At 43.8% G+C, this 10,829-nt stretch overlaps 1 protein-coding gene across 1 annotated transcript; it reads right to left on the bottom strand.

Annotated features, from left to right (window-relative positions):
* Positions 1-1,729: 1,729 nt before the first annotated feature.
* On the bottom strand, positions 1,730-10,813 carry YTHDC2 (YTH domain containing 2). The gene is made up of 5 exons (XM_014942495.1): positions 10,530-10,813; positions 9,262-9,465; positions 7,234-7,416; positions 5,947-6,050; positions 1,730-2,392 (listed from the first exon to the last, which is right to left on the bottom strand). The coding sequence occupies exons 1-4, from the start codon at positions 10,704-10,706 to the stop codon at positions 5,970-5,972; spliced, it is 645 nt and encodes a 214-aa protein (XP_014797981.1). The 5' UTR covers positions 10,707-10,813; the 3' UTR covers positions 1,730-2,392; positions 5,947-5,969.
* Between the last annotated feature and the right edge of the window lie 16 nt (positions 10,814-10,829).

The following is a 10,829-nucleotide window of genomic DNA, read 5'->3' as shown; positions in this document are numbered from 1 at the left end:
CCCAGGCTCATCACCAATGGGCCTGGTATTCTCCCCTTCCCCCTTCAATTCTAGTTTACTCCCAGGTACCACTTCAGTGACCCTGGTTCCAACCCTGTCCCCCTTCAAATCTAGTTTAAAGCCCTCTCAATGAGCCGTGCTACCTCCTGTCCCAATATCCTTTTTCCCCTTTGGCTTAGGCTTTCCCCACCTGCTGCAACCATGCCTGGTGACCTGTAAGTCAGCCTGTGCTCAAAGAATCCAAAGTCCTGGCTTTTACTCCAGCCTTTCAGCCATAAGTTAAACTGTTGTTTTTTCCTATTTATCCTTTCATCCTGCCCTGTGACTAGTGGGATAGAGGAGAACACAACCTGTGCTCCTGATCCCTTGACTAGTTGTCCCAGACTTCTGAAATCCTTTCTCATTGCCTTGAGGCTTCTAGTATTTACCTCATCATGGCCCACCTGAAATATCAGAAGTGGGTAGTAGTCCGAGGGTTGAACCAGGGTGCGAGTTTTATTTAGTATGTCCCTAGTCCTGGCCCCAGGGAGGCAGGTGACTTCCCTATGGGACGGGTCCGGCCTACAGATTGGGCCCTCTGTACCATACAAAAGGGAGTCACCGATTACAATGACCCTTCTTTTTTTTCTTAGTCGTTGAGGTCCTGAGACCCGGGGCTGGGTGACTATTCCAGGGAGCCTCACTGGGGAGTTCATTGTCTCCAGCATCATCTGCCTCATCCCCAAAATCCAGATCACCGAACAAGTGTATCTGGGAGTGTGGGGAGGCTGTTGAGGGTTCCGCTTCCCACTCTGAGGCAGGACCCTTGGTTTTTCTGGCGTTTCTAGCCAAGACGTTCCATCCTCCTCTCCAGCAGCCAGTTCCTCTTCCAAGATCCTGTATCGGTTCTGGAGGGGTAGCTGGGGAGGTGGGAGGGGCAGGGAGGAGATTTGCCTGCTTCGCCTAGCAGGGACCTTTTTCCATCCCCCCTCCTCTCCGAGGTCCCCTTCTACTGCCGGGTGAGAAGTGGGGGGATGGTCCTCTGTTGTATGTGGGGCCCCAACATGTTCCCTTACTCTCAGGGAGTGGGCCCACCAGTCTATCTCCTTCTCACACTCCCTGATAGTCCTCAACCTTTCCACTTCCTCCTTCAGCTCAACCACCAGGCTGAGGAGATCATTCACCTGTTGGCATCTCACACAGGTGTTGTCGCCACTCCCTGCATCCAGAGGCCTGGACACCCACACGTTTACGCGGGGCCTCTGCCTGAGTGCCCACGGCTTTCTTAACAATGGCCTTCGACCTAGTTCTGACCATAGCTTGTTGTCTGTTAGCAAGAGACAGCGGGAGGCTCAGTGCCAGTCGTGTAACTACTGAAAGAAACTGAACTTACCTTGTACAAAGGAAGAGGTTCAGGACGCTGTTGTACAAGTCACAGCAACGTGAGGCACTGACCAAGACACACCCCCGAGCCCCTCCCCGGGGCTCCTTATCAGGTGTGACGGGCCGCGGGAGGTGCTGGCGCCGCCCAGGCCACTCAGCAGCCCGCCCACCGCCTGTCAGCCTCCATCACGAGGAGGAGGCTTTGCCCTGCGTCCAAAAAGCTCCCAAAAGAGCTTTTCGTCGGCCTTTCCAGCTACAGATCCCTCACCCAGCGCTGTCTTACCTGCCCTGGAGCCGGTCTCTGCCACTATCTCTGCCACTAGAGTACCATTTGGCAGCAGACCTCTTAAAGACTGTTTCAGCTTGCCAAAGTGTGAGTACCTTTTAATGGTGAAAAATAATTGAAACTCAAAACACACATTGGACCAACCCACTCTCAAAAATCTCATGCTCCTTTCACTTATGTATTTAAATTAAAATTTTACATTCTCCAGCTGCCCAGTTGTTTGCATGCATATATCCTGCTCTCTCACACTGTGCATATAGAAGTTCAACATTTATGGAATCTTCCAATATATTTGGAGACACCTATTCTCAATTTATTTATTTTAAGCAAACTGCAAGATTGATTAATTAATATTACACTGGTTTCTCTCATACATTTTACTGTGTTGAGAAAGCTTTAAATGTAAACTGTGTATTTAAACTGACCGCTGTGCTATTTTAAACCCACAAACAACTTATACGTGGTCCATTGTTTCAAACTTAGTTTTGAACTTAACCACGTTTTTAAACATCAACTGCATACTACTGTAAAAAAATAATTCAGTCAAAAAAAGGCTGGTGAACAATGTTACATTTGTTAAGACAAAGAAATACTCAAACCAACATAATTCCCTCCTAATTTTCCAGTGCTAGCTGCTCAGCATCACTAACAACTTCAGGAGCTTGTTGCACTGCCTTCTTCCTCATCTTTATGTTGTAGGCACGCTGCTGGTTCTAGTGGTCATAGCTGTTTCAACAACCCCAGCTAAAAAAAAAAAAAAAGTGAATATTTATTACTAAATGTACCTGTTCTTCCACAAATGAATGGACACAAACATGCAGGCACCCAGGCAACTGGTTGCAGTGAGTGCTGGAACCTGGCAATGATGGATAATAGAGACAACACCTGTGTTAGGTGTGAGCAGATCAATGGTGGGAAATGATGAGGTCAATACTGGAAACTTAAAAACAATCAAAAAGGACTTTAAGACATTGGGGAAACTGGTTGAGGGATCAGGAGCACAGATAATTTTTTCAGCAATACCCTTAGTTGCAGGCAAGAATACTGAAAGAAATAAAAAGGCATACATGATTAACAAGTGGCTCAGAAACTGGTGCCACCAACGAAATTTTGGGTTTTTTGACCTCAGGGAAATTCACATGGCACCAGATACGATAGCAGCAGACGGAGTACACCTGTCTCAGAGGGGTAGAAAGATACTGGCCTGCGAGTTGGCAGGACTTGTTGAAAGGGCTTTAAACTAGGTCCGAAGGGGCAGGGGGTTAAACACAGGTCAAACGAAAAAAAACTCAAGGAGAGCCATCAACCTACCATCTCAGCTAAAAAGTCAGCCCCTTTAGGCACCCAGCTGAAGTGCCTATACACAAATGCACGCAGCATGGGGAATAAGCAAGAGGAATTAGAGATGTGCGCAAGCCTCCAAGGCTACGACCTTATTGGCATCGCTGAGACATGGTGGGATGGCTCTTAGGACTGGAGTGTTGGAAAGGAGGGTTACAGACTCTTCAGGAAGGACAGGATGGGCAGAAAAGGGGGGGGTGTTGCCCTCTATGTCAAGGACCACCTGGAATGTATAGAGCTCCAACTGGGGACGGATGAAGACACAACAGAGACCTTAGGGGCGAGGATTAAAGGGAGCACGGGGGCAGGTGATGTTACAGGAGGAGTCTGCTACAGGCCACCGGATCAAAGTGACAGTGAGGATGCGGCCCTCTATAAACAGATAGGGGCAGCATAGCGCTCACACACTCTGGTACTCATGGGGGACTTCAACCACCTCGCTATCTGTTGGAAGGACAACACAGCAGAGCACGGGAAATCCAGGAAGTTCTTGGAATGCGTTGACGACAACCTTCTTTTTCAAATAATTGAAGAACCACCGAGGAAAGGAGCAGTGCTGGACCTCGTCCTTACCAACAAGGAGGGGCTGGTCGGGAATGTCAAATTCAAGGGTAGCCTCGGCCGCAGTGATCAGGAGGTGATAGAATTCAAGATTCATAAGGCAGCAAGGAGGGTGTGCAGCAAGCTGGCTACTCTGGACTTCAAGAGAGCAGACTTGGATCTCCTGAGAGATCCGATTGGCAAGGTAGCATGGGAAAAAGAACTAGAGGGGAGAGGGGCCCAGGAGAGCTGGGTGGTATTTAGGGATTGCCTCCTCCAAGCTCAGGAGAGGTGCATCCCAAAAAAGAAGAAGTCGGGCAGAGTAGCTGGCAGGCCTGCATGGATGAGCAGGGAACTGCTGGGCAAGGTCAGGACCAAGAGGGAGGCCTACAGAGGGTGGAAGCAGGGAAAGATGGACTGGGTAGAATCCAGAGGAACTGTCCGAGTCACCAGAAACCAGATCAGGCAAGCAAAAGCCCAGACAGAACTAGATCTAGTCAGGGATGTGAAAGATAACAAGAAGAACTTCTAGAGATATATCAGGGATAAGGGTAAGACGAGGGAAGCTGTGGGTCCCCTCCGGAGGGAAGCGGGAGACCTGGTCACCCAGGATGCAGACAAGGCTGAGCTACTGAATGACTTTTTGGCCTCAGTCTTCACTAGCAGGGGCCCTGGCCACACTGCACAAGTCACAGAGAGCAAGTACAGGGGCTCTGAGAATGAAGAACCACCCCAGTACAAGAAGAGGAGGTTCGTGACCTCTTAAGGAACCTGAAGGGGCATAAGTCCATGGGACCTGATGAAATCCATCCACGGGTCCTGAAAGAGCTGGCAGATGAAATTGCTAAGCCCCTCTCCATCATATTTGAGAAATCGTGGCAGTCTGGTGAAGTTCCCACTGATTGGAAAAAAGGGAACATAAGTCCGATATTCAAAAAAGGAAACAAAGACAACCTGGGGAACTACAGGCCGGTCAGTCTCACCTCTGTGCCTGGCAAGATCATGGAGCAGATCCTCCTGAAATTTCTGCTAAGGCCCATGGAAAATAAGGAGGTGATTGGAGACAGCCAACATGGCTTCACCAAGGGCAAATCGTGCCTGACAAATCTGGTGGCCTTTTATGATACTGCCACAGACTTGGTAGACAAGGGCAGAGCAACTGATGTCATCTACCTGGACTTATGCAAAGCATTTGACACTGTCCCACACGACATCCTGGTCTCAAAATTGGAAACCCATGGATTCGATGGATGGACCACTCGGTGGATAAGGAGCTGGCTGGACGGCCGCACCCAAAGGGTGGCAGTCAATGGCTCAATGTCCAGGTGGCAGCCAGTAACGAGTGGTGTTCCGCAGGGGTCGGTACTGGGACCAGTACTATTCAACATCTTTGTTGGAGACATGGACAGTGGGATAGAGTGCACCCTCAGCAAGTTTGCTGATGACACCAAGCTCGGTGGCACACTTGACATGCTGGAGGGAAGGGGTGCCATCCAGAGGGACCTGGACAGGCTGGAGAGGTGAGCTCGTGCAAATTGCATGAGGTTCAACCAAGCCAAGTGCAGGGTCCTGCACCTGAGACGTGGCAACCCCAGGCACAAATACAGGTTGGGTGGAGATTGGCTGGAGAGCAGCTCTGAGGAGAAGGACTTGGGAGTGCTTATGGACGAGAAGCTCAACATGAGCCGGCAGTGCGCGCTGGCAGCCCAGAGAGCCAACCGTGTCCTGGGCTGCATCAGGAGAAGTGTGGCCAGCAGGTCTCGGGAGGTGATTCTGCCCCTCTACTCTGCACTTGTGAGACCCCACCGGGAATACTGTGTCCAGCTTTGGAGTCCTCAACACAGAAAGGACATGGACCGGCTGGAACAGTTGCAGCGGAGGGCCACGGAGATGATCAGAGGGATGGAGCACCTCTCCTAAGAAGACAGGCTGAGGGAGCTGGGATTGTTCAGTCTGGAGAAGAGAAGGCTCCGGGGAGACCTTCTAGCGGCCTTTCAATACCTGAAGGGTGCCTATAGAAGAGCTGGAGAAGGACTCTTTGCCAGGAAGGGTAGTGATAGGACAAGGGGAAACGGTTTTAAATGGGAAGAAAAAAGATTCAGATTAGATCTCAGGAAGAAATTTCTCACTATGAGGGTGGTGAGACACTGGAACAGGTTGCCCAGAGAAGCTGTGGATGCCCCATCCCTGGGAAGTGTTCAAGGCCAGGCTGGATGGGGCCTTGAGCAACCTGCTCTAGTGGGAGGTGTCCCTGCCCATGGCAGGGGATTGGAACTCGATCTTTGAGGTGCCTTCCAACCCTAACCATTCTATCATTCTATGAAATTACAAAGGGAAGACTGTACTGTAATGATATGTTGTATACAGATAGCTTTTCCTTTATCATAAAAACAGCAAATAATGCATGAAATAACTACCTCTGTCACTTTAGTTGACATGCTCAATCACTTGAGCTTTTTCCTGCCAAAGGAGTACGGTCCCAAAGCTGTAGCAACTGCTCTCCAACTTGTGGTTCCAGCTCCTAGAAATGAGCAGGAAATTAGGAAAAATATTTGCACTACTACTACTTAATACATAGAAACCATTTAAAACAAAATTGTTTCATAAAGTTAATGGTATTTCTTTCAGTCTTTCTGTAAGAGCTCATTCCCTTTGCTATTGAGACATGCATTAGAACTCCCTGCACAGGAAGGTTTTTTCACTAGAGCTCAAGGCTCAGGCAAGCCTGGCCTACAGGTTGGTTGAGGATTTTTTTAATTCACAGTAAGATGGCAGTTCTGAAGAAGAGAATTCTGAGTGAACACACCACCAACATATACAAGAACATATGCACTATATACTTCGTACTTTCCACAGGTCACTTAACATATTAGCTAAAGATCAACATTCTCCACGCCCTTTAAGTTTAATTCAGTCAAGTGTGGTACAGAATGTGGAAAGGCACATCACAGGTAATACAGTGGCCCTTGGTGGAATCATAGACATTAATATAAATCAGTTGTTCTTAAGGTCGTTAAGATTCTTCAGGTCTTAAGGGCCACTTACAACAGAAGCACTGTTAACTCCGTAACGTGCCACGTTCCTTTCCTCGGTCTTACGGTATGTTTTTTTCCTCACTCTTACAACTCTGGAGGTTTTGGGAAGTAATCGGAAGATGACAAGTCTAGCTCTAGAATCTCTTATCAAGGAAATATTTTGGGAGGGGACTGGGGAGAACATAGAAACTGCCACAGAGAACTCTTGTACCATTTCTCCTCTAGCTCTTTGTAGCTGCATTTAGCTTTAACAGATTGGAGAACCGTCCTAAGCTTGCTTCTGCCTCAAATCTCAAGATACCCTTCGGTCTTTACAGGAAACTCAAAGCTATAATTATGAATAGTTATTTGGGTGGGAAAAAAACTGAACAAAACACATGTCCAGAACCAAAATTACAAATTCGAAAAAGGTTTCTTTTAGGAAGCATCCAGCTTTAAATGGTGGGTATTGTTAACACATATTATGCAAGAAACTGCTTTGATTTTACCAAAATGCCTTGATTACTTCAAGAGTGATGCATTAGCAGAATGTACAATGTTCATCAATGAACCATGATTCAGACTAACAGATATGTGAAGACAATTGAGATAAATGTCAAGGCTAAACAAGCTAATAAACAATACATGGTTTTACCAAGTAAAGAAGACTTTAGAAAAGAATAACATTACCTGGCCATCTCTGCTTATTTGTACTTTCTTGTTGTCATTCCAAGGGTTAAGTAAATGGTGTGCAAACTGAAAAGGAATGTTTTCTTTTTGGATCCACTCCACTTTAAATACACCTCCAAAACCAGCAGATCCCCAGTCTTGACTTTTCTCACACCCTATTTCTGAAGCCATTCTAGCAAAACCCTGGAGGAAAAAATTGAAATATGAAAGGAAAGACATAATTAGAGCATTTCTGCTTAGTTTTGAATTAAATAAATGACTGGATGTCAAATGAAACTTTCACATTAGTTTCAAAGTGACTCACACACTCTCCCCCATGAAGCTGGATCTTTTAAAAAGTTTACATCTAGAAAGTTATCACTTGTTTTTTCACTTCAAATATGCCTTCTAGAGTTTTACCACAGGGAATGTCTGTCACTTAATCTCTCACAATTACTATTAAAAGCTTTTTTAAGCTTTGTAACAGAGGTTGAAAAGGTGTCATAAAACCACTTGAAGTGCAAGGAATCACGATGAATGTTCTACTACGTAACAGTCCATTAGCCATTTCTTGTTAGTTGGAGGTATTTTTTGTAGAAATCCACTCCTTCCTTTCCATGTTCCCTCTATTTTAACAAACTTTCACACAGAATTGAGTGTAGCTGTTCTTCAGAGAAAGAAGAAGTCAGAGTTGCTTTTGTTTCCTTCTTCAACAAAGCAGGAAGAAATTTCAAAAACACAAGCATTCAGAAGGACAATAAAAGAACCCCCAAATCCCAGATTGCTTCCGACTTTTTTAAGGACACCCCTACTTGCCTACACAACAAACAAAACAAAAAAAACACTACACACCCAACTTATCAACTATTCAGGCAAATTTATGTCACTTATGACTTAGAAGTCCAAGCAATGCAGTGCACTGCGTACGTTGCCAGGACACGCCAGTGTTGTAAGACACGTAGTCTTATATAGCTCAAGCCACAGTTAAATGGAAATTAATAAAAGGAACAGAGGAAAATTAAAGGTGTAAAGAGACAGTTAGTACAAGACAATATTCACATTCCCATGAATGTTCAGCGTAGTGTCAAAACTGGAAGGGCAAGGCAACATCAACCCCCTACACTCCTGACTACAACACGTCCTTCCCTCCCAGCTTCCTTGTCTAAGGGCACCAGTACAATACTCATTTTCTGTATCAACTGCCACGCTGAAAATTACTCTCCAGTATTACATCTGCATTTGCCAAATCATCATCTGTATATCTCACTGTAATCCTTCAGTGGTATATCAAGACAGCTATGTTTGGCCTAGTTCATTCGATTTTAAGTTTATCTGACTTTTATGAATAGTTTACGTATAAAGAAGTACATTGAACTTTCTTTACCTGGAACAACTGAGGTTAGTCCTCTGTACAACAGAGCTAACCTTCAACTTTGCACTACCAGGTCAAGCCTTTAACTTCAAATTGGCTACAAATTTGTCTACAAATTGTTGACAAATACTTTGGTACACCTGAAGCCAAGACACAGGTCTGGGAGACTCATGGCTGTGACTTTCCAGCTTCCTAACTTTTAGAAACTATAGTTCAGGCAAAACAGATTTTATTAAAATTTGTAAGATATAGATGAGTTTCCTGGTTTTAGAACACTGTGATGTGATTAGAACTGCTTGTTCACTTACAATATTTATTTTGGCATGCGGAGGAAAAAGTAGCAATCCCTTGCTCTGTTTGGATTTGCCTGTTTGTTTGTTTTCTTGTTGTTTTAAAGGATTAATGCAGGTATAAAAATTGTTCTGACTCGATGTTTGGAGGCATCCAAATGGAGTCCATGGAGTTTTAGCCTTTGAGTGACAAACTGAGTTAGCTTAAAGGACGTATTTCTGAGAAGAATGAAGTATTCTTTCCTCAGCAATCAGATAGATTTGCTTGCTACCCTACTTATTAGGTCAGAAGTCATAAGCAAAACCCTCCACACTACACATAGTCATTTGCTGTGCTCTCCTAAACCATCAACTAAAGCTAATATTTAGTATCAACTAAGGACTCACCTGAAAGTGTCCGGACCCTTGAACAGAAAATATTAAGTAAACCGTGCAGCTCTCCAAAAACGCTCGATTTAGTTTTCGTTCATTACTTGGTGTAGTAGACCATATACCCTTCTGTTGAGAAATATCAATGTTCTGCAAGTTGCTACTTTTCATTATAAAGTACCGAACTGGCATCTTTGGTCTTGGTGACGGAGATTTGGAACCCTGGAAAAATTAAATTAAATTAAGCTACATAAAATAAATTAGGCTTTAGTTCTAAAATTTTACACAGATGAAGACAGAAACCCCTTCACTATGCTCCTACCCTCCTCTTTCCAGAGTCCACAAGCATAGAATCTATCAGCTGGTACTGTCTGAATTGGTTTTAAAATGTATTTCACATCTATTTTATATTTTTTAAGTACTTTCCAAATTAATAATCCATTCATGCGGGGCAGCAAATAAGTATAGCAGAACAGGTCTAAATAGTCTAGTGATTAATTATAATTTTTTGAAGTCTGACACACCATCAGATAACACAAAATTAATCACTTTAGACTGTAGCTTGAAGCACACTACTCACATTTGCACCTTCAGAAAACATAAGTTTTCTCCCTTTTACACTGTCTGAATCTAAAAACTGAAAGACTTAAGAGGAATTATTAAATCCTCCAATGAGTCCGTGCCTAGAGGAACAACGGGGTTTTCTCTCAGTGATCTGTTTAATATTAATGCAGTTTTTATTCAAGTACATAGGGAAAATCATGCCAATAACCTAATTAAAAATGTATGCTTTCTTAAAATAACCATCATTAAAAAAGCAAGAAGTCATAATAAGGCAGATAACACAAAACTTAAGAAGAATCAGTATCAATGTATGCTATCGAAGAAACAGAGGAAGGCAAAGAATTCAGAAGTTCAGTATACTGTATAGTAACTCAGAAAAAAAAAATTAATACACCCTCACTGGTGTATCAAATTTTTAAAAAAAAAAAAAACCACCCACATTTTTTTCTACTTTGGATAGCTTTACCTCAGCAGTCTACAAAGAATAGTATTTTTAAACTAGTGTAACAAGGAGATTTAGTCTAGATTCTAAGTTCCAGAAAGAAACAAGTATTATGCAGTTGTTAAGAACGAAAATCTAAGTTAGGTTCTTAATTCATCATCTTTATTTATCTTAATTTATTAATTTACTTGATAGTTGCTGAAAGATATCAAGACACAAATTTATTTCTGAAATTCCATTAATTCTGAAGAGAAGGGTAATTTGTTTATGAGAACTCTACCTTTCCCGACATTGGAGAAGAAGGACTAGCACAGGGGCTAGGATAGCTACTGCTGTCTGTAGACTTCACTGATGATTGATCTGACCTGTCATCTGAAGTTCGCTTGGAGTGCAAAATGTTTGTTTCTTTGTACTTCTTTGGCTGGTGAAGTGTGGGAGGCGTAGATTTCATTAACATTCTAAGTGGTAAAGGTAGATACAGGACACAATAAGAGTTTTGTAAGCGGTCACAGAACAATTTACATCTATATATGCTTGTTGCATGACTATATTACATTAAAGTAATTCCAAAATATATTAA

The sequence above is a fragment of the Calidris pugnax genome, unplaced genomic scaffold, assembly GCF_001431845.1.
Source record: "Calidris pugnax isolate Ruff unplaced genomic scaffold, ASM143184v1 scaffold59, whole genome shotgun sequence".
NCBI classification, from domain to species: Eukaryota; Metazoa; Chordata; class Aves; order Charadriiformes; family Scolopacidae; genus Calidris; species Calidris pugnax.
This window is presented reverse-complemented; position numbering and strand designations above follow the sequence as displayed.